Below are 25,978 nucleotides of genomic sequence, written 5' to 3' on the forward strand. Positions count from 1 at the left end.
TTAAATATCTTGTAATCTTTTTTTTATTTTTTGTAATTTAGTGTTTTTTTTTTTTTATAATTTAGTTTAGTTAATTTAATTGTATTTTTAGATAGATGTTTGTAGTTTATTAAATTTATTGATAGTGTAGGTGTATTTGTAACTTAGGTTAGGATTTATTTTACAGGTAATTGGGTAATTATTTTAACTAGGTAGATATTAAATAGTTAATAACTATTTAATATCTATTATACCTAGTTAAAATAATTAACAATTTACCTGTAAAATAAATATTAACCCTAACATAGCTACAATGTAATTATTAATTATATTGTAGCTATCTTAGGGTTTATTTTATAGGTAAGTATTTAGATTTAAATAGGAATATTTTAGTTTATAAATGAATTAGATTAATTTAATATAAATTTAGTTAGGGTTAGATAGAGTTAATATAGTTAATATAAATACTATAGTAACTATATTAACTATATTAACCCTAATATAATTAGGGTTAATATAGTTAATATATATAATGTAATACCTATATTAACTATAATATACTTAGGGTTAATATAGATAATATAGCTGGCGGCGGGGTAGGTAGATTAAATTAGGGGTTAATCATTTTAATAGAGATGGCGGCGGTGTAAGGGGCTTACATTAGGGGTTAATAATTTTTATATAGGTGGCTGCGGTGTAAGGGGTCAGATTAGGGGATAGATAAGGTAGATGGCGGCGGTTTTAGAGGCTCACAGTAGGGGGTTAGTTTATGTAGATGGCGGCGGGGTCCGGGAGCGGCGGTTTAGGGGGTAATAACTTTATTAGGGATTTCGGGGGGGGGGGGGATCGCGGTTGACAGGGAGATAGACATTGCGCATGCGTTAGGTGTTAGGTTTATTTTAGCAGATCGCGGTTGACAGGGAGATAGACATTGCGCATGCGTTAGGTGTTAGGTTTATTTTAGCAGCCAGTTTAGGGAGTTACGGGGCTCCAATAGTCAGCGTAAGGCTTCTTACGGCTGCTTTTTGTGGCGAGGTGAAAATGGAGTAAGTTTTCTCCATTTTCGCCACGTAAGTCCTTACGCTGCATATTGGATACCAAACTGCGCTGGTTTGGTATACCTGCCTATGGCCCAAAAAACTACGGGCGACGGCAGAAATATACGCACGTAACTTCTAGGTTACGCCGTATATAGGATACCAAATCAGCGTAAATATTGGCGTCGCCGGCTTTTGCGGGCGACGCTTTATATCGGATCGACCCCTCCATTCCTGCCACTTGTGAGTCTGTTTTTCTTGTGACTATCTTATATGGGAATATTAAAAAGTGCCAGTGTGCATTGAGGAGCGTTCAAGCAGTAATTATGCATACTATATAGTAGGGTGAATATTTAAATCTTATGTGTTCCTATGCACAAGTTACTTTATGTATTATCATATTTTGCTAATGCAATCTTCACATTGATTCATATTTGAATATAAGAATTGCAGCCTCTGATTGACTGTACCAGGCATTCCAATTAAAGAAGAAGAAATATAAAACAATAAAGGGTTGTGCTGAATCTGCTATTTTCATTTGCATTAGTGTACATACAAGAAGTGCTTAACTAGTTTTTCAGAAATAATGTCAACAGTAAGTATCTTTACATCACCACAACATCAAACCTGAACACAAAACAGCATAGAGAAGCAGTGCTTGCAAGTTAAGTCTGAAATGGTTTATAGACTCAATTATGGACATGGTATTTGCTTACACTTAGTTTTAACTCTGACTGACTTGTTTTTTTAATTTTTTTTAATTCATAAAATATTTGAACGACTAGCACCACAGGTTATTTTGGATATTATTATTTATTGAGAGATTTACCTTTGAGTTATTGAAGCTCTTTTATGAGTAAGTAACCCCCTTGAATGGGATTAATGCTGATTATTAACATGCTATGTTATATCTCTTTTTTCCTTTCCTGATGTTTATTATTGATGATTAATTACATAACACTAGATAAACTGATTTTTAGTGATCAGTGGGGTATTTTCTTGCAATGATATATTAGAGACAAATAATACAAACTATCAAACTGGGCTCTGATTGATGGGTTTCTGTTAAATTTATATCTCAATTTTGATTAACATGAGTGATTATAAAATACCTTCTCCTTTATTGAGTGCTAGATAACTGACTACTACCTTTGTTTTGAACTACATTTATTAACCATTGCTCCAGAAGCAGATTGTCTACATAGATGTGAGGGAAATTGAGGTCAGTACCCAGGTGTCCAGAGGGCAGCCGAACCCCAGACACCAAATACTGACACTGATAGACATAGGGTCTCAAGTCCTTCTAGTTCATAGAGACACCCTTGCATATATCTTTTTGTGTGGGTTTATGATTTGTTTTATTGTTTTAATTATAATTCCCATCTCCCAAAAAGGAAGTGATCTCAATATGCTTATATTCATTTCAGAGCTATAAATGGTTCTAATCAACCATAATTCTTTTTGTCATTAAGTGATAATGCAAACTCTGTGGTAACAAGCAGAAGATGCTAAGTTAAAGGGCCAAATATAGTTAAAAAATGGTGTACTCTAATCAGTTACATCATGTAATTTTAAGACTATTTTTTTACTATAATGGCATTTTTGTTTTTGTTTGTTTTTTTCGCTGTGGGCAACATATATATTTAAATATATGCTAAAAATGAAGCAAAACGTGAGGGCAATGAAGGCTGTTTGAAAACGTTTTTATTGTTAGAAATAAAAAAGCAGGGATTAAACAAGTTAAATACAGACATGTATAGTAATCTCATAGGTATATATATATATATATATATATATTGTTTTCATAAACTAGATATATGTTTTTGATGCTAGCAAGGCAATTAATCCTAATGTTTTTGCTTCATTTTACATATATCTGTACACAGTTGTGGTTCCTATAAATATGCATGAGCTTTATCTGCAATATTCTTGTTGGACCCCTAATGTGATATAATGTATATATCTTGTATTAAATAAATATCTTCAGATTGTACTATAAAATGTTTACTTATGTGTAGGAAAAACACTTTCCAAAAATATATTTTCAATATTTATTTTGCTCCCCTTTCCTGTAATTTAACTATGAAATTTGTGGACGTAACTTTTTACATATTGTTTCATTATTTTTCCAGCTGACAGTGATCTTGAGTTTTGCTGTCACCTTAGGCGAGGCACTGTAAATCCTAAGGAATTTCCAACATATGAATATATTAAATTTGTAGGAAATTTTCGTTCTTGTAGTTATGGTAAGTAAATTATACTTTGTCCTATTCACCATGTGTTAGATTCCTTGAGCTATGAAAACAGCTTTTTTTTAAAAAAAAAAATGTAAAATGTTGTTTTAATTAACTAAATCAATAACAGGACAGCCGACTTTAGAATTTAGTAAAGAGCCATATATTCATACACCATATATTGTTTGATAATCTGTGGGAAAAGAATGAATTGAAATAGACTAAATGTATGTGAAATTAGTACTATATCTAAGCAGAACACAGTAACGAAAAACAGAAAATATGATGGAGCAGCCCAATACGCAATCATCCTTTAAAATATACAGAAGATAAAATAGGTTAAAGGGACAGTCTACACCAGAATTGTTATTGTTTAAAAAGATAGATAATCCCTTTATTACCCATTCCCCAGTTTTGCATAACTAACACTGTTATATTAATATACTTTTTACCTCTGTGATTACCTTGTTTCTAAGCCTCTGCAGACTGCCCTCTTATCTCAGTGCTTTGACGGACATGCAGTTTAGCCAATCAGTGCAGACTCCTAAATAACTCCACGGGAGTGTGCACAATGTTATCTATATGACACACACATGAACTAGTACTGTCTAACTGTGAAAAACTTTCAAAATGCTCTGAGCTAAGAGGCATTTTTCAATGGTTAAGAAATCAGTTTGAGTCTACCTAGGTTTAGCTTTTCACAAATACCACCAAGGGAACAAAGCAAATTTAATGATAAAAGTCAATTGGAAAGTTGTTTAAAATTGCATGCCCTATCTGAATCATGAAAGTTTAATTTTGACTAGACTGTCCCTTTAATAGTTTCAGGTGTAATATGATAAAAGAGTTTAAAATGCAAGAGTACAACCGATTACTCTCAGTCTGACATGGTCATGCTTTTTTTTCTGAGATCTCAAAATCCATAACAAGAACTGCTTATTGAAAAAGAAATGACAATTCTAAAATAATGTTTTTTTTATATTTTGTATGTGTTTTCATTTTGTAATGGAAACTGTAAGTGGATTTCCCAAGAATTTTCACACATCTTAACAGAAGCAACTTCTGGAGCAAGATTTTATCTATGTGTTTAGCCCCTTTGCAGGTGTTAACCATATAGTTATCTAGGGTCATTAATGCAAAACATACATTCTCTAGCGAATTAGAACAGGCCATTTTTGCATTAAAATATTCCAATAAAATACCTGCATTTAAGCAAAAAAATGCAGTCATCATTTTCAATACTGAATCAGGTATCCACCATATTTTGCTTTTGCATCTTTTGCTTCCATGAAGATCCCCTTTAAAAGCCTGTGCAATACTGATTCCTTATTAATTTTTCTGTTATAATTCATACATAACTCGTACGGCTTTACTAATTCAAATTACAGCTTGAAATGGATTGCAGTTGTTTAGGATACAAAAAGCCGAACTGCATGGATTGGAATGGGGGTCATTACATAAAATCATTTATACAATATATAATAAAGATAGAAAAAATACCAGGGTATATAAGATTACCCTAGAACAGCAAGGGATATATATAACATGTATTTTTCCTACCTACTATATATGTCCTATAAACATTAGATTCTATGTACAATTCGTTATAAACATAAGTTTTCTGGTTAACCCCTGATTGTTTATTATGTTTTTTTCTGAGATTTATAGTATAGGGAAAGAATTAGGTCTCAGTGCACTTTAAATGTTTTAGATTTTGCTGTCTTTAGTGGTGACTGAAATTGACAGATAAGATATTGCTATATACTGAAGTGTATTTTGGGAACTTATTATTAATACATTTTTGAAAGTCTCTTATGTGTGCCGTTTATTTATCCCTTGCTGTTCTAGGGTAATCTTATATACCCTGGTATTTTTTCTATCTTTATTATATATTGTATATTTACTATAAGGGTGGCACCATTTAGAGCAAATTAGCAATATTACCTACTCTCTCACACCCCCTACATTTTTTACATAAAATCATTAAGTTACCCATTTGCAATCTGCAGATTATGAATGTGCATGATTTAAGGATTTAACAAATCCTTAAAATGAGGGCTGCAAAACATTTCTAGGGAAAGACGTGAAGAGAACAGTAAAATGCTCTTTTGACTGTTCATATTTTACTTGCATTGTGTTACTCAAGAGAGGAGCATTTCAGTTGCTGCTGGTGTCTTTCCAAATAGGTCATCCTCAGCAGTAGAAATTCCACAGTGTGTCTTATAGAAACCCAAACTTGTTTCCTTTCCATACCACTCATGACTCACTGACCTTGTTTCACCTCAGAAGTTAAAAGCATGTCTCTATGTAAGGCACTATGTGGGGAGGAAAGCATATTTATGCTGCTAGCACTAAAGGCTTGTCTGATGGAAGGATAAATGGTATGTCGTCCTTTTTAAAAACTATTTCTAGCTATTTTTTCATGTAAAATTACATTTCACATTGTTATTTCCCAATAAGATTTAGATGTTAACAGATGATTTATGCATAAACACTGGACATTTTAAAAATAATAGTAATAGTTACAAACAAATGTGTGGAGTGGTTCTATCTGTACCACACGATACTAATTTTAAGGGTAAATTTTAATCTAATGTTATCTACTATGGACTAAAAAAAAAGAGTAAATATTACAAACAGAGTTGATCTCAATCATGTGATAATTATTAGCACATTAATGGCTGTATATAAGTCCTTTTAGATAAAAAAGAAGGAGAAATGGAGGGATAATCCCTCTAAAGTATACACATATAGCACTCCAGTGTCCAGACACAATTAGTAAAATGTAATAATATTACACATAAGGAGATATGTCAATGGAACTGGATTTGGTGCTCAGACTGAATTATTTAAAATATAACTTTTAATGAAAAATAAAATAAAAACAGGGTGCAACTTAAAATTACGACCAGTGGCCGAGTAGACGTGATATAAATTATCTAATGCTGACAGCGCAGCAGTGTGTTATGATTTCAATAGGGTTTAAATATTATTGACCATCAATAAGTCCTATCAAAAGGAATGTCTATAGCTACCAGATACTGCTAGAGATATAGTTATATCCTTAATGATAGGAAAGAATCCTAAATTGGTTTATATCTGACCTGTACCTAGGCACACTTGTGAGATTGAGGATAGTAGAGTCCACAATGAACACCGACACATATGCATATTGCACTGTATTGTATCAGCAGTATGTGAATAACATATGTTAAAGTTCAATGAATCGTGATGTAGGGATTTCTTATTATTGTTGTTTAATGCAGTATACATATAACTCTGCGGTAAGGTATTACCCATACATAGTTGCATACACCAGCATACAAAATTATTAACTGAGAAAATTGGCTGGATTGCAAGTTAGAGAATACAAATATTACAGAGTATATAAGTATCTAATTCAGCATTGTGTTACAACATAATGTTTATTCCCTCGCAGTACTAAGTTGTTAGAAACATGATTGGTGCACACATTGTTATGGACGAGGTTCAGATAAACTCATGTCAATACTGAATGATCAAATTACTAAGCAAGTCAAAGTAATAAAAGTGATACTCAGAGGGAATACATATCCAATGAAATTGAATGATTGTAATTGCATCAACATCTTTTGTATAAGTCCTTTTAGATATTGATGCAATTACTATCATTCAATTTCATTATTTAACAGATGAACTTTCTTTATTATCGGTTTGTTGAAAAATGTCCCTATACTTAATATGGGCCAGTCCTGTTTATCTGATCGCAATAAAATTTCTTGAGACTTAAAAACACATTTATGGGGCCATCTTTGACTTATCAAATTCCACAGCTAAAACGACTTGATAGACCCATGACAATATTTATTACTGAGTAACCCAAAAAAGCTTTGGAGTGTGCCACTGGTTTTGTGCATAGGCAAAAGACACAGAAATGACACCCTGCCCTATTGAACGGCATTAGGAAGCACCATCATAAGCACTTTTACTAAAATAAAAATTAGCCAAATCGGTAACCAATGGTTTTGGAGCAAAACAGTTTAATTGCAGACGTCACCTATTAGCATCAATATACACTATTATAAGGGATCAATCAATGTACAGCCCTTTCAAACTGTGATATCGTAGCTAAACCTTCAAAATTGCCATTTTGTTTGTCTTTAATCCTTTGCATTTGATTATTGGATTATTAAACCAGGAGATTAGCAATAAACATAATCATTTCATATCATTTTCCAGAGGTATAACATTTCCAGCTTTAGAGGTATTAACAGCAGAAGCATTTTAGTATTGTAATCACCGGAAAAACACATTGACAGACATCCAGATATGGTTGCCTAGAACAAATGCAAGATTGTGATAAAGCACATTATTCTCTATGCTTCAGTGCATTGCTGCTAAATGGGGTCAGCGCTGCATAAAATATAGATGGTCGGTGGGGGGCGGAGCCTACACTCATTGCGGCAGGACGTGTTTCAGTGAAGCTCTCTGACCCTGAATTGATTTTTCCTAGTTAAACATAGTGAAATCTTTAATACTTATTGTTCTGCAACGAATATTCACCTAGGTGAACAGGCAAATTCTGAGAGTGGATGATTTGACAGCGTTCCTACCTATGCTCTTTGAGTCAGCTACAGGACAGACTTATCTTCAGGACTGGAGGCCATCTTTACAACTACGCAGCAGTTTGTGAAACTAAAGAAGCCAAGTAGTCCCTGAATGGCTTATGGACTATAGGTCTGGGGCTGCCGTGATAATACCCCCCCCCCCGAACTCCGGGGTTACGATATCCTCTAGTAGGATAATAGCTACATTCCCAGTGATTGCTAACATGGAGATGGTCACTAGATGGGAAACTTCCATGACACAATTGATTGCTGAGCACTTTGAGACCTTGGAACGTGACATCTTGTTACTCCTACAACAACATGAGATGGGAGCCAAGCTGACTCTACAGGATTGCAGTAGTGAGAGCGGTATCAGTCTAAGACATGAGGAACTCTTTTCGGACAGTGCCGCTCCCATTCTCAATGTTGTGGTGCAAACAAGTGTCTGCCTTGAAGAGCCATGCTGTGCTGACACGGACTCTGAGCCTATAACCCCGCAACTGCAGATTGACCCATTTCTGCCTAAAAATTTAATGGCAGCCACAAGTCCATCGGCTGTTGTGGATAGTCAATCGCCTACTATAAGAGGAGATGTATTAGTTGTCGGCGACATGCGGACTTCTAGCAAGCCTCTGCCGGAGGTGTCTAGAGGCCCTCCCACATTTTCTTTGCTGCACCGGGAAGTCAGGTATTATACGGAGGGGCTACATCTACTCACACAAGCCCACACAACGATACCTTTAGTCTTGGAGGCGTTGTCCTCCGACGGGCTTCCTCATCAGGTCCGTGTCTCCCGAGGAGCGGAGATGAAGTTCGGAACATTGACCCTTGACCTCACTCCAGCTGCAACCCGAATAAAACGAACAGAAGTTTATGGAGGGGAAGGTCCCTCAGCAAAGTTGCAGACCAGTGAGTCCTTGCGCTGCCGCAAACGAGTACCGAGGTCCGGAGTGGGTTAGATTGTGCTCACTAGTGTTGGCTGCAGGACTGCCAACAGCCTCTGATGAGGAAAGATTGCTCCCCTGTTTGGGTGAATGGTTATTACTGGACATGGTATTGGGACTTGATGGACATCAGGGTGTAGCCGTTTATTACCAGCAGAAGGCTAGCATTGCTGATCTCACTAAAGTTTGTTCCCCGGACATGTTTTGTTAACCAGTTGCGGTGGGACAGTGAACATGCTAGTTGCTTTTATTATATTGTTTAATATGTTGCATGTTTAGTGTGCTGCTGCAGAGCTCCTAACTAACAATGGGGATTACCTAAGTTATTTGGGAGGGACTAAATACGGTGCGTATTCTTTTTATTAACTGTTTACTCGTGTCAGACTGTTGTTAGGTCCCTGTTATATATAAACTTTCTTCCCCCTTCCTACAGCTCATTAAGGTATAGTATATACCAGCATAGTTTTAATGTAGCCTGTCTTAGTACTTAATGATGCCAACGCTATCTGCACTATATGTAATGTAAGCAGCTGCTTAATTAGAATCTGTCTTTATTTTAAAGCTGTGGAAGGTGTTGGCTTTTAGCTCCTATCCTATTGCAAACGGAGCTATTGCTGCTGCGCCGCTGACAACCAAGGTAGTAAACTGTGCGATCAGTTCAATGCCTCGCCACCGGCTCACACATGTGACACTCTCCAGCTTTTACCATGGCGTATCACCTATATTGCCCTTAACTCTAGATAACCCTCTCCCTCTAAAGACTAATTTTATATGGAGCCAGCAAGGTCGGTAATAAGAAGTCCTTTTAATAAGATGGCCCAAATTTTCAAATTATCAATATTTTAAAATTTTTACATTTCCATGTTAGCAATTGTCATTGTATATAGTTTCAGAGGTCCAAAAGTGGCCCACCCGGTGGTATTAGTTCTCCCCTAAAGTTCCCTATCCTGTGATAAAACTCTTCTAAGGGGCCCAAAAGCGGCCTCTTGCTGTCATTGTGGGAACACAGTCTACCGGACATCAATATATTTTGAGGGGATTCACTTTAATTTCTCATTCTGTTTATTTTCCAAGGTCCAAGAGTGACCGTACTGCACATTAGAGCACCTCAACTGGGCCATTTAGTCTATATAGGTCCAAGAGTGACCTGTTGGAGCATTAGAGGTGCATTCATCCCCTATATAAACATAAAATGAGGTCTCACTTCCCTGGTTCAATAATAGCCTCTTTCATAGAACTGTATTCTATATATGTGCAGCCTGTATAATGTACTTGGATGCTGGTAGTTCTGTATATAATGGCTAACTAACTCCGGATGTACCTACTGTTTTCAATATTGAACTTTTGTATATTGTCATTAATTTGTTTAAAGGGACACTGTACCCAAAAAATTTCTTTCCTGATTCAGATTGAGCATGACATTTTAAGCAACTTTCTAATTTACTCCTATTATCAAATTTTCTTCATTCTCTTGGTATCTTTATTTGAAATGCAAGAATGTAAGTTTAGATGCCGGCCCATTTTTGGTTAACAACCTGGGTTGTCCTTGCTGATTGGGGGATAATTTCATCCACCAATAAAAAAGTGCTGTCCAGAGTACTGAAACCAAAAAAAAGCTTAGATTCCTTCTTTTTCAAATGATAGCAAGAGAACAAAGAAAAATTGATAATAGGAGTAAATTACAAAGTTGCTTAAAATTGCATGCTCTTTCTGAATTACAAAAGAAAAAAATTGGGTTCAGTGTCCCTTTAACCTCAATAAAAAAGTTGAAATTAAAAAAAAATATATATAGATGGTCAACTTGTAGAAAGTTTACATTTGAGTTATTGTGCAGGTCGTCCAAAGCAACTCCCTCCTCAGTTAGTTTTAATTTCCTTAAGGTATTCACAAGCTGATATGGAGGGCATTGTACCAGTAAAACAAACAAAGAAAACCTCTTTCTAAATTATTTGTGTAAATGAGGGAAATTGTTAAAGGACTAGTAAACACAATAGATTTGCATAATCAACAAATTCAAGATAACAAGACAATACTATAGCATTTACTCTGTATTTCAAATGAGTAGTAGATTCTTTTCTAACACATTTCAAAGTTATGTATATTTCCACTCCCCCTGTACCATGTGATAGCAATCAGCCCATCACAAATGCATATACGTATAGTCTGAGTTCTTGCACATGCTCAGTAGGAGCTTGTGACTCAAAAAACATAAATATAAAAGACTGTGCACATTTTTTAATGGAAGTAAATTGGAAAGTTGTTTAAAATTACATGCTGTATCTGAATCATGAAAATTTAATAAAGCCTGAGTGTCCCTTTAAGACATGTGTGTGCTACAGGGAAGCATGCACATTAGGCAAATCACCTCCTGTAAAAATGTGTAGCGTTCAGAACATACCCATTTAATTATAATATCATTCACCCATAAAAATGCACATTATAAGAAAATATCATTCATTTGTGGTATCTATAAAACAGACTTAGCTGAACAAAGAAGTTAGAGGGACATGGAATAATCAATTAACTTTAATAAGTTACTTTTAGCTACAAGCTAAATACATTTTTAAAATATTTCTGTGCTTAATTTAGTTTATTTGAAATCATCTCAGTACATCTTCCCCTTTTCAGCTCTAAGAGACTGTATTGCCCAAGCTCTTCTCTCCGTCTTGTCTTAATGTGTTTATTTGTTGAAGGAAGCAAAGCAATCAGAAACAAATGGTAATGCAATAATAAATCAAAATCGTTGGGAAAACAAAGGGAAATAGTATTCCCTGCTAGTGGGATGTACAAAAGGTGAAAGAAAATATGTATCTCTCAAATGTGACCAATGTGGAAGTTAGAGAAGTGATCTTAGATACAAAACATCAAAAAATATAAAAATATAAAAAATTATCGAAAAATTATAAAAAATATAAAAAATTATGTGTTCGTGGTAAAGTTAGTGGTGAAAAGTTCCAATAAAAAACTCCAATAAAAAACTGTGTTAGTTGATTCCAATAAAGAGGTGTGTGTCTGTGAATGAAACTTCCTTAAGTGTCCTCAAAAAATCCAACAAATATTGATGTGGTGGGTGTGGAGATGTCCGGTAAACCCTGGATTCAATCCCTATATCCAACCTGTAAAAGAAATCTAAAATAGTGCAATAATGCTAACAAATGAACATATATTGTAAGAAAAGTGCTCACCAATTTCTGCCAACGCGTTTCGGCCCTAATCTGGGGATAGTCTTGAAAAAAGCCCAGATTAGGGCCGAAACGCGTTGGCAGAAATTGGTGAGCACTTTTCTTACAATATATGTTCATTTGTTAGCATTATTGCACTATTTTAGATTTCTTTTACAGGTTGGATATAGGGATTGAATCCAGGGTTTACCGGACATCTCCTCACCCACCACATCAATATTTGTTGGATTTTTTGAGGACACTTAAGGAAGTTTCATTCACAGACACACACCTCTTTATTGGAATCAACTAACACAGTTTTTTATTGGAGTTTTTTATTGGAACTTTTCACCACTAACTTTACCACGAACACATAATTTTTTATATTTTTTATAATTTTTCGATAATTTTTTATATTTTTATATTTTTTGATGTTTTGTATCTAAGATCACTTCTCTAACTTCCACATTGGTCACATTTGAGAGATACATATTTTCTTTCACCTTTTGTACATCTCACTAGCAGGGAATACTATTTCCCTTTGTTTTCCCAACGTTTTTGATTTATTATTGCATTATAATTGTTTTTCATTTATTATTGCAATACCATTGCTTTATCCTATTAATCATATGTTATCGATTTATGCAATTTGCGTGTTATGTAACATGGATCCATGATTTTAACCTATTGTTTTTTACTGTATTAACATATTGTGTTTTAACTGTACTAAATTTGTACTTTTAACTGTATTAAATTTATATCCAATTTAGTCAATAGGATTATTTGAGACGTCCTAGAACGTTTATCCATTATACATTATACTTAATTATTTAATCTTGGCTAACCTGCAGAGATACTAGTTAGCATCAATACCACTAGTTAGCATCAATACCACTTCCTCGGCCTGTGCTAGGCGCTCCTAGGTCTTCCCATATTATAATTACCTTTTCTAAGGGTGAGCTAGGTCCCCTTTTGTACCCAGGAGCCAGTAGGAAATATCTGTGAGCGCTGTGAGATACCTAATAATCAATCAGAAACAAATACTAGTTTAGATCTTCAAGAGATCCATCACCATGACATTTACTAAAGATACCCAAGTATCCCTGCTTCTGGCACAGTTATATTATTATTTTAAAATGTATCCTTAGCTTCACACTTATGGAAGATTTAATAAAAAATGAAAGCAAATAAAGTATCCAACCAGATCAAAAGTTTTGCAGCACAGGAAATATGCTGCACACAATTATACAAAAATGGATTTATCATTACAAATTACAACTTACAACTGGAGGCATTTATGGTGGTCTTCATTTCTGAATATTTATTGTAGTACTACAGCACTTTATTTTTTTAAGACATACTTGTAAACTAACATTCTATACAATATTTCATTTTATCGTCACCTGGTTTTTATTAATATTTAGAAATTAAAATTCTAAAATAATGTTTTTTTATATTCTGTGTGTGTTTAGCAGGAGTTTTCATTTTCTAATGGAAATTGTAAGTGGATTTCCCAAGAATTTTTACACATTTTAACAGAATCAACTTTATTGATATTTAAATAAGAGAATTTTCTAATTCGTTGACATGGTAACAATATTGGTTAATAAATGAATTTGCTAGGTGAGTTAAATCTTTTGTTTAGTTCATTAACAGAAATTATTTTTTAGTGCATTAGCTGAAAATATAGCTATACCCAGGCTGATACTTGATTTTTCAAAATGTGGCGAGAATCTGTCAGAGGATGATGTTGCTTAGCGCCTGTGCTTTTCTTTCCCTTCACAGTCCTTAACTCTTCGTGTAATGGCTTTGAAGGGCCTGTTTCAAGGACTTACCGGCAACAGCTTGGCAAGCAGATGTGCTTTGTTGCTACAGTTCGACTTGCAACTCCTCAGTTTTTAAAAGTGAGTGATTAATTTAATATCTACAGCTCATTATATTTGTGTTACTGATGCTTCAAACTATTGTATTTACATTCTAAAGTTTTGCTAGAGAAGATGTTCAAAGGGTAGTAAAAAAAAAACAATTTACATTGAGGTATTTCTTCCTTTAGATAATACACTTTATTTTATGGACACAATAAAGACAATTTAAAAAAAAAATCTCTTTAGAACATCTGATTCTAGGTAAATAAATGTCTGTAAAATGTTACTTTTATTTTTGTGACCTTGATTATTATACTAAAGAATATTAAGGAGCATTGAAGTGAACATTAAACAGATTCTAGCACTGCAGAATAACTGATAATAATAATGTGATATAAATCATAGTAAAATTGGATGTTAGCACTGTGAACAAGATTCTAAACATATTTGAATTAAACATTACATTTTTTTTTACTTTTATTCTAAGTTTAAATGACCATATTCTAATAACCCCCCCCCCCCCCCCCCCAGTACATGTAGCCTTCTCTTCCTATACAGGAGTAAACAGCATGCACACTAATCTGCCTGGCACATGGGCAAGGTTATGAGTATTTATTGGGAGCGGGCTGCATACATTTAATGGGCATGAACAAGTGTTTAAATGGATACAAAACCCAAAATGTTATTTTGTGATTCAGACAGAACATATCATTTTTAAAACGTTTCCAATTTACTTCTATTATCAAATATATTTCGTTTCTATGATATTCTTTGTTAAAGAGATACCTAGGTAGGCATCTGGAACACTATTTGCAGGAAACAGTGCTGCCATCTCGTGCTCTTGCAAACAGATAACATTCTTGCAATATTGCTGCCATATAGTGCTACAAATATGGGCAGGCTTCTGAGCATACAGCCTTGCTTTTCAACACAAGATAACAAAAGAATGAAAAAAATTGATAACAGAAGTAAATTAGAAAGTTGTTTAAAATCACATGCTCTGTCTGAATCATCAAAGAAAAATGTAGAGTTTCATATCCGTTTAAATACATAAATAAGTTTAAAGCACAGCGTATTTTTCTTAAAGGGGTGTAATGTTAATATATTTTAGTATGTTCTTAGTGCATAAATATTCATTTTTCACAAAGACCAATTTGAATCCAGCTGTAACTTGCCTCTGTTTAAACTGAATACTCTTTGTGGTTCCCTTTATGCCAGTATAGTAAATTAGCCTCTCATCTTTTTGAAAATAATAGTTTTACATAGCGGGAATCACATGACACATGATATTGTGATAATGCTGGATACACTTAGTTCTGAAAAACAATACTAGTTATGAAGCCAATGAATGCCTGGCTTCAGCTCAGAGGGAACCTCCCTAAAAAAATTGAATTCATTAAAAAGAAAGAAAAAGTATACAACATAAAAAAAACTGATGCAGTTTCAAACATACAAATGACACATTTTCAATTTAAGAAATCTCCCAGTTCTCATTAGTTGTCAGTTATACAGGGATAATGAGCTCACCATTATTGATTCTATCATCAACATTTTGTAATTAAATCAAATAATTAGCAGCATACAGCAAATAACGTCATCATAAATATAAATGCTAAAAAACATCTGTTGTCATTATAACAACTACTTCTAAACAAAAACACTTATAATACATGTCTGTCTTTAGTTGGGTCACTGAATACAATTTCGGTTGTATCACTTTTTACATAACATGAGGAAAAATAATTCATATTTTAAAGTGACATTTTAAAACTTTATTTGCAGTGACAGTTAAAAGCATAAAACAAAGTGTGTCAAATGAACCTAATCAAAAATATCCAATGTTTTATCTGACAGGAATTGTGGTTTTATTTGTATTTTGTTCTGTAGGAAATATGTATAGTAGAAGAATTGTTTGAGGAGTTTACATCAAGACATAGTCTGGAGTGGAAGTTTCTTTATTTGGATCACAGGTGAGTCCATAGCAGATACATATATGTACATATCCATATATTCATAGTTCTTCTTGCTACATGTAATTAATTGTATTTTTATGACACCTATAATATGAGAAGTTTACATTTTAAAATATTTGTGTGGTGATAAATGACAGTCAGAAAGATTAGCCCTACCATAAACCTCTCCTGCTTGTGCATTTGGTAGTCCCCTCACTAATTGGGGTGACATTAAAACTAACTATTAGAAGTGAATTACTTACTCTTAAAATGCCCCTATAGATGTACCTTGGTCATTGTAAAATAATAATCTGCTACGTCCTTTGGAACCAAGATAATAAGCAGGATTATTAATTGAACTCTATTAAATGGACATTAAAGTCAAAATTAAACTTTCATGGTTCAGATAGAGTATGTAAGAATTTCAAATTAATTCTATTACCAAATTTACCACAATTATGAGCTAGATTTTGATTAGTGGCTACACACATGTGGCTCTTGTCATTTGTCCACCAGATATCTTCAGCTAGCTCCCAGTACTGCATTTCTGCTCTGGAGCTTATTTTAACTATCTGTTTTATCCCTTGGCATAAGTTAAACCCACAGTAATATGCAAGTAACAGTGCAATGATAAAATGCTGTAACAAACTACACCACTTTATTTTTGCAGTTATGTCCCTTTAATGCGACTGCATGTATTCGGTCCATTGTAATAGCTATAATGACTTTGTCTTTTAATTCTTAAACTATGCAGAGCTCCGCCAATCATTGGTTATTCACCTATTGAAGTCCTCGGTACCTCTGGTTACGATTACTACCATGTAGATGATCTTGATATGTTAGCCAAGTGCCATGAACTCTGTGAGTATTTGCTAGCGTTCTTATTCTTACTGAAACTTGTATTTATGATTTCCAATTTGTATTTTGTGTGTTTGTCATAATAATGCATTCAATGTTTGACTGCTGTATGGACATGTCCCAGATTCGCTGCTGGGGAAATGTGTTACTACAGACATGCACTGGCAGAAAAGGCTTCAGTTGTGTCGATTTAGTAAATGTTAAAAAAATAATTATAAATGTAATTTAACAAAGAACCCAAAACTTTGGCAAATACATTAGTCTTTCTATAAGAAATTAATAAAAACAGGGTTTTTAATTGTGAAAATACATTAAACCCACATTTTTTCTTCCGTGATTTAGAAAGAGCATGCCATTTTAAACTACTTTCTAATTTACTTCTATTATCTAATTTGCTTAGTTATCTTGATTTCCTTTTCTGAAAAGCATATCTAGATAGGCTCAGTAGCTGCTGATTGGTTACTGCACATAGAAGCCTTGTGTGATTGGCTCACCCATGTGCATTGCTATTTCTTCAACAAAGGATATCTAAAGAATAAAGCAAATTAGATCATAGAAGTAAATTGGAATGTTGTTTAAAATTGTATTCTCTATCTGAATCATTAATGAAAATTTTTGGGTTTCATGTCCCTTTAATAAAAAAAAATCTTCATTTATATATATCTATATATATATTTTTTTTTTCAGTGTTGCACTTTGCTTTATGGATTAACACAATTATCTTATAAACAGCTAATTATATTCTTTTCTGTGTGCATTCAGCCTTTTTTATTAATTCTTTTTATTTTGAACAAATGTTAGTTTGGAAAGAACTAAGAAAATTTGATAATAGAAGTTCATTGGAAAGTTGTTTAAAATTGTATGTTCTATATGAATCAAGAAACAAACATTTCTGGTTTTATGTACCTTTAACTATATAGACAATTTTATCAACCCTGTTTAATAGTGAATGGCCTCACTGTCAGACATTTCTGATTAAGCATAGTAGGAACTTGCAATGTGAGGATTGTGTGGGGATTAGATTTAAAGGGATACTGTACTGTAAACTTGTTTTCCCATTAATGTGTTTCACATTACTTGTTATACCAGATACTGAGTATTATATTAATGGGGAATTGCTTTAGATTTATTTTGTATATAGCTGTTTTTGCTCATTAAAATTACGAACCAAGGGCTAAGCTTGCAAAAAAGTAGACGTCATTTTATTATCTCTCTTTCAAAACACAAAGGCCTTCCTATCTTATTTCTGTGTCTATACATAAAAGATAAGTCTAAGAGAAAGGAATTGAAAATTAACATTTTAGTACCTATTTCTCCTACCCCCACTAGGCTTATGCGTCTGCCTCTTACAGCTTTTCTGTAGAGAATACAACAGTATTTGTTGTATTTTAGTATAGTTGGTGGTTTCAACAGGAAAAAAAAAACAATTTAATCTATTTCAAATAACAAAATAAAGATAAGCAACTGTTAGTAAACAATTTAATACACTACAGCAGGTTAAATGGATCACTATAAACATATTAAAGGGGAGAACATTTTACGGTACAATGATGGTTTAAAGTTAAAAAATATATTAGTTTGGGAATATTATTTGGGCTTCTAATTAAAGGGTGTAAGCCAGGGTGGATAATTTTGAAAAAATAAATCTGATTGTTTTTTTTTTATTCAAATCAAAACCAAACAAAATACAAAATAAAAAATAAGTAAGTTTTTGTGCGTGTATTACAAGTTGAAAGTAAAACATTTTCACTTGCGCTAACCTGATGCACATAAAAACCGAAGTTAGAATATTGTGCTCATGTTACGTATTCTCCCCAAGTCAATAGGGGGAAAAACGTACTCACATGCAAACCCAGTGATATATTCTCAAGTTCGCTAACAAGACATGACAATATGAATATTTCACATTCTAATGTTCTTCACATAGCAGAATATGTTCTATTTATTCATAAATACATATTTCAATATACAGTATTCCACAAAAGAGAGTACACCCCTCACATTTTTGTAAATATTTTATTATATCTTTTCATGTGACAACATTGAAGAAATTACTTTTCTACAATGTAAAGTAGTGAGTGTACAGCCAGTATAACAGTGTAAATTTGCTGTCCCCTCAAAATAACTCAACACACAGCCATTAATGTCTAAACCATTGGTGAGTACACTACTAAGTGGAAATATCCAAATTGGGCCCAATTTTCCCTCCCCGGTGTCATGTGACTCGTTAGTGTTGCAAGGTCTCAGGTGTGAATGGGGAGCATGTGTGTTGAATTTGCTGTTATCTCTCTCATACTGGTCACTGGAAGTTCAACATGGCACCTCATTGCAAAGAACTCTCTGAGGATCTGAAAAAAAGAATTGTTGCTCTACATAAAGATGGCCTAGGCTATAAGAAGATTGCCAAGACCCTGAAACTGAGCTGCAGCACGGTGGGCAAGACCATACAGTGGTTTCACAGGACAGGTTCCACTCAGAACAGGTGTCGACCAAAGAAGTTAAGTGGACATGCTCAGCGTCATATGCAGAAGTTGTCTTTGGGAAATAGATGTATGTGTGCTGCCAGCATTGCTGCAGAGGTTGAAGGGGGGGGGGGGGCAGCCTGTCAGTGCTCAGACCATACGCCGCACACTGCATCAAATTGGTCTGCATGGCTGTCGTCCCAGTAGGAAGCCTCTTCTAAAGATGATGCACAAGAAACCCCGCAAACAGTTTGTTAAAGACAAGCGGACTAAGGACATGGATTACTGGAACCATGTCCTGTGGTCCGATGAGACCAAAATAAACTTATTTGGTTCAGATGGTGTCAAGTGTGTGTGGCGGCAACCAGGTAAGGTGTACAAAGACAAGTGTGTCTTGTCTACAGTCAAGCATGGTGGTGGGAGTGTCATGGTCTGGGCCTGCATGAGTGCTGCCAGCCCTGGGGAGCTACAGTTCATTGAGGGAACCATGAATGCCAACACTATCCTGTGACATACTGAAGCAGTGCATGATCCCCTCCCTTTGGGGACTAGGCCGCAGGGCAGTATTCCAACATGATAACGACCCCAAACACACCTCCAAGATGACCACTGCCTTGCTAAAGCAGCTGAGGGTAAAGATGATGGACTGGCCAAGCATGTCTCCAGACCTAAACCCTATTGAGCATCTGTGGGGCATCCTCAAAGGGAAGGTGCGGGAGCGCAAGGTCTCTAACATTCACCATCTCCATGATGTTGTCATGGAGGAGTGGATTAGGACTCCAGTGGCAACCTGTGAAGTTCTGGTGAACTCCATGCCCAAGAGAGTCAAGGCAGTGCTAGAAAATAATGTTGGCCACATTTGGACATTTCCACCTAGGGATGTATTCACTCTTGTTGCCAACAGTTTAGACATTAATGGCTGTGTGTTGAGTTATTTTGAGGGGACAGAAAAGTTACACTGTTATACTGGCCGTACACTCACTACTTTACATTGTAGCAAAGTGTCATTTCTTCAGTGTTGTCACATGAAAAGATATAATAAAATATTTACAAAAATGTGAGGGGTGTACTCACTTTTGTGGGATACTGTATATCTGGTGGTATTTTGCTAAAAGATATATCTATATATATACCTATTTATATAGATGATTATATATAGGTATATATATATATATATATATATATATATATATATATATATCTGGAACAGACGAGGGAAGGGCACACACCAAAAGAGTCCTTTCTGGTGTAGTATGTCAAACAAACTTGAAAAAGTTCAATAAAGTAAGGCCAAATGAACACTCACATATTTCAACCTCAGCTCCTATGAGGTATGGATAAGACACTACATGGTATATACCCACTACGGATTGCAGCTTGATTCTCCTCCTCTTCCAGCAAACGTTCCTTTCTTGCAGATGTAGTCCTCAACTCCCCAACAGAAGATTAACTGTTTCGGAAGGGAGGCTATTAGTCTGTATGGAAAGGGTATGTGAGGAATGGGTCTGTATAACCCCTTATTCAAATATATGGGAGGAGAAATATGGGCCTGCAAACCGGCTTTCTTAAAAAAGCAGACTTTATTTCACATAGGCTCTTATGAGTGCACACAATTTACATATAAAAACAAATATTCATAAAACTGCTCCAAACACACTGGAGAGAGTAAAAATGTGCCGTGGCACAGCTATCTTGATTACGGCTAGTGAGGGGGCGTAGTCTGACGCGTTTCACAGTGCTATTGGTCACTTCATCCGAGGTAGAGTACCCCCCAAAGCCTCTTATTTATGTACTGGTAGCATCATTGACTGTTGTTTAGTCATAATGTCAGACTCCATCTTTGTTTAGGGTAAACTTCCTATGTCTCTTTGTATGGAATACTGCATCTGAGGGCAAAAAGCTGTTTACCCAAAAAACAATCTATATTATTGTAATTACTACATTCATCCCTTCACTAGTCCTTCACATCTGTCATTTAGAATAGTGCACTTTAACTTTAATCACACTCTATTAGGGACCACTTCATCAATGTCCCCTCAAGTATGAATCCTGTTATTTAAAAGTGCAACATGCGTTAGTACATCTAATACATTGAATGTAAAAATCATCCCATATAGAATATATATATATATATATATATATATATAAAACCATTAAATATATATATATACAAATAAAAACACCCAGTCCATATCATATAAAAACCTATTTGTGTGTATGTATACTCATATAAATGTGTCCTTCTGTTACCAAGAACACAGTGTATATAAGAGAATCAATGATACTTAATATATATATATATATATATATATATATATATATATATATATAAAATGTATATTGTATATTATCAAATCTGTTTCGAATGTGAAAAAAAGGAGACGGTAGTTTCCTATGTGTAGTGTATATGTTATATATAAGTCTATAGGTCCTCTAACTCGATTGAGAGTGTGGGAAGAGTTATCAAAAATTCCTCATACTGCTCGCAAAAAAGCAGCCAAATCAATATCTTTATTGAGACCCTCTCAGGGCCGCCATCAGGGGGTGACAGGGGTGAATCCTGTCAGGGGCCCAATGGGCCAGGGGGGGCCCATGAGGCAAGAACTAAAAAACAAAAATTAAATTTTTGCAGCAACAAGTGGGTACTACAGCTAATTGAGCATGGGAAATGTTATTACAAGGAGTAAAGTATTAGCATTTGAGAGGATTTCTGAGTGTGCACTAAACCACTATGCACAGTGTGACTTTGTACAGTGTGTGCCTGAGTCAGACGGCAGATCACTTTCATTTGCAGAGGAGGTAGGACTTAGCAAATGTTTTTTATTTCTTTGTGCAATTTCGGATTGTAACTTCAGTTTGGTAGTAGTTGTATGGTGGGGCCAGCGGCCAGGGGTCCAGTTTACTGCCCCTTTATGCAAGGACTTTCCAGATGCAAGGAGGAATTTTATCTAAGATTTTGACATCTGCATAAAATGTTAAACTCTCAGACTAAGATTGCTCAGTGTTTGAAATGAGACAGGTTAACTTAAAACTGTTCAGTTTACACTACAGCTGACTTAATTTTGAAATACATACCAACAAGCCTAAATCCTGCATGTAACCAGATCTAATGGTATGAGTACCACAGCTTATGGTTCCACCAAGACCATATAGAGTTACAGCATTTTCAAAATCCATAAGTACAGCTGACAGATGGGAACATTTGTACACTATATTTGAAGTGGTGCTCTTGGTTGGGGAAAATGGGGAACAAAACAAACAAACAAACATGTGTCAACCTTTTAAAAGTACTTTTCTTTATCTAGCCATCTACCCAGATCATTAATGTACAATTTTGAATTCACAGAATTATTTTTGCTTACACATTTATAAACATGATTCTTTAAAAAGTGAATAAATATAAAGAGAAAGGTGGACATAAATAGAGCACTCAAGGAGAAATATTTCTGTTAGTTTAACAATAAACAGTGTTAGGCAAGAAGGTTGCCAAGAGGTTATATATGTGATTAAAACTTAATGTTTATTAATGTATATAATTAATATAGAGTCTAACAGTGTAGTGGATGTATAAAACTTAGATTAAAACCTGAGAGAGTACCAGCACACCATATACTAATAGAGGGATAAATCCCAGCAAAACTATATCAGGGTTAGCAATTAACTATTGAAATCGACTGTATAATGGTATATAATGACGATACCAATTATTAACACCAAAATAAAGGGTCAAGCAGGTTCAGTGTGGCATACACTAGAAAAGGCTCATGGATTGTACAAAAACTATCTGCAAAAAAAAGGCGATTGACCCCCAACACAATTACACTATCTAAGTACAATACTGGAGCAGAGTACGCCAAACTAAAGGTGCCGACAGGGCTGACAGTAAGTTCAGACAATTAGGCACAGAAGTCCCAACGATATAAGTGTTACTGGTAGTCAATATATTAACTCAATGTCTGTGGACTGCTAATCCAATAGTAAGTAAATACAAAATTAGGTGTAGCTGGTCTCCAGAACGCCTGATGCGCATTTTGCCACAACCGGCTTTATCAAAGGCTAACCCGACTTGGTATAGCCTTCCTACTTGAAAAAGATAATTGTGAACCAATCAGGGGCATGAATCGTTACACACCCCTGAAAATGTCCAATAGCATTAGTCCTCTTGTCACTGGATGAGAGCAAGTCACATGTAGTGACGTCACTTACCGATCTGTGTAAACATTACTGACGTATTGCTCTATCTAAATTGTGCCTGATATATTACATTGGTTATTGTCAGTCCTAATTCTTAAAATCTATTAAGAGTGAAGAGTTGACAGTACTCGTTTTCAGATAGATTTGCAGAGTGATAGCAAATGGAATTAGTCTTGTGTGACTAGGTATATAATAAAAATTCCTTGCTGCTCTTGGATCCAAATAGCATACAGAAAGTGTATCAAAAAATATAGAGAAACACTGAATGTAAGAATATGCTAAATACTGAGATTAGTCTATTGGTCGCATATGTTAGCTGATACCACAAAACATATAGCGATATTTAGCCAAGGATCAGGGCATAGAATTTAGATAGCAGTTCGTTGCTGTAAAATCGATCATGTTTTTAATATATTAAATAATTATACATGAACTTGTGTATATTATTGTAAGATTTCTTAGAGGTTTCACATGATAGAGGCACAATTTAGATTATACGACACTATTAACCCTTAACCATTAGGCGGTAAAGGAATATCCTAGTAATGTCTCCTATCAAGAGATCATATACAAAGCCAAATGAAACTATTTATTGATTACCAGCAAAGGCGGTAGAGGGGTAATATTGTGTAAAACAGGAGAGAATATCTTGTTTTGGTTGATTAGATTCTACATGTATTTGATTAAGATTCTGTTATATATTCCGGTTTCACTCCAATAAAAATGTGTAATGATAATATATATCAAAATGAGAACCCCTATCATTCATAGGATTAAATAAAAAATTTGATAGGCATGATATTACCGTATTTCATAGAGGATGATAATTATGTTTTTAAATAGAACAATTTGGTTAAAAATGTACACAGAAAGAGTTTCCTATAATCAGAAAACCATTGCAGTTCTAATATTGTCAATTTATGACTAGTGGTTTTATCCAGGCAAAGCAGGTAATTGTGCATATTGACCAATTATCCCTAAGGCTATCGATTATTATCAAGTTGTGACTGTCAAACATCAAATATGGAATCATAATCAGACAAAGCAAGTAATTGTGCAGAGACTCTCAAAGGTATGAGCCAAAACCGTCCTGTTCATTTAGCCCATTGGGTGTTAGAGTATTCAACCAAAAAATCCACTTGCATTCAGCTTGTAATAGCAAGTTTTCAACACCTCCACCTCTGATACCCGTTTTGATTACTTGTAGGACACAGATTTTAATATCTGTTTTTGTGCCATGTTTCCTAAGATAATGCCGTGCGACGGGAGTTAGTGTCTTCTCTTTCTTTTTGTCCTTTTCACAATTTTTGATACTATTAATATGTTCACCTAATCTGACATGTAGCTCTCGTGTCGTTATTCCTATGTATTTTAATCCACATTTACATAGCAGGCAGTACACTATATTGCGTGTTCTGCAATTTGCCAATCCTAGCATCCTTTTCATCTCACCCGTACAGGTGTTAAATTCTCTTTCGTTCTGAATATATTTGCAAAAACTGCACAAACCGCATGTATAGGTCCCACAAATATTTCTTTTGTTGGGCTTTTTCATTGTAAAATGGCTCCTCACCAATTTATTGCCAATAGTTGGTGCTCTTCTCCAACTGGTTTGAATTCTATGACCTATAAATTGTGATATGTCTTCATCAGATTTTAGTATATCACAGTGTCGATTTAGTATATTACTGATTTTTTGGTGACTACCATGAAATGTAGTTACAAATCTTATCTCATCATTCAGTGTCTTCTTTTTGTCCTTAGGGTGTAAGAGCTGGTCCCTAGGGGTTCTCCTAGCTCTCTGATAAGCTGTTCGAATCACCCGACGGGTGTATCCTTTTTCTTTCAGACGTAATTTAAGCTCTTTGGCTCTTAGGTTGAAAATCTCATCATCAGTACAGTTCCGTCTAATTCTTAGGAATTCTCCAGTAGGAATTGCCTTCTTTGTCTGTGTAGTGTGACAACTATCCAATTGTAAGATTGAGTTGGTTGCTGTCTCCTTTCAATACAAGTCTGTTTTCAACATATTATTATCATCTTTGTAAATTATTATGTCCAAGAAGTCTACTTTTTCTCTGCTCATGTTATAAGTGAGCCTAAGATTCATATAATTACTGTTAAGAATAGTGATAAATTTCTTAAAGGTATCTTCGCTACCTGTCCAGATCACAAACAGGTTGTCTATGTATCTACACCATAGGCTTATGTACTGTGTGTATACAGCAAGATTCTCATTAAAGTCAAACTCTCTTTCCCACCAACCTAGATAGATGTTTGCGTATGTTGGTGCGCCCTGAATTTGCAGATAAAATTTGTCGTTAAAAACAAAATAATTATGTTTTAGAACAAATTTTAGAAGATCCAGCATACATTGATTACGTTGGTATTAATCTGTAGATTTCATACTGAGAAAGTATTTGACTGCTTCACACCCATATTAGTGTTTGATTGATGTATACAAAGATTCAACATCACATGTTATGAGTATGGCTTCTTGTTCAACAGATAGCTCATTTATCTTATTTAAGCATCTCGAGTAAATGATGATAGCGACCATACAATTTCCCTTAAACATAGGTCTAAGAATCTGCTTGCCTGTTCACATAAGCTGCCTATACTGCATACAATCGGTCTTCCTGGTGGTTTCTGTTTATTTTTGTGAACTTTAGGAAGAAGGTATAATGTTGTTATTTTTGGATTTTTTAC

General features: G+C 34.7%; 1 protein-coding gene across 3 annotated transcripts in view; it reads left to right on the top strand.

The window, feature by feature from the left end:
• Positions 1–25,978, top strand: part of RPL31 (ribosomal protein L31) — a 201,374-nt gene that overhangs the window by 60,502 nt on the left and 114,894 nt on the right. For all 3 annotated transcript variants that reach the window (XM_053707638.1, XM_053707639.1, XM_053707640.1), the window contains 4 exons: positions 3,149–3,262; positions 13,727–13,845; positions 15,694–15,776; positions 16,513–16,619. In XM_053707638.1, coding sequence (XP_053563613.1) covers positions 3,149–3,262; positions 13,727–13,845; positions 15,694–15,776; positions 16,513–16,619 — 423 coding nt within the window. The remainder of the gene's footprint in view (positions 1–3,148; positions 3,263–13,726; positions 13,846–15,693; positions 15,777–16,512; positions 16,620–25,978) is intronic.

Source organism: Bombina bombina, chromosome 3 (assembly GCF_027579735.1).
Source record: "Bombina bombina isolate aBomBom1 chromosome 3, aBomBom1.pri, whole genome shotgun sequence".
Taxonomy (NCBI): Eukaryota; Metazoa; Chordata; class Amphibia; order Anura; family Bombinatoridae; genus Bombina; species Bombina bombina.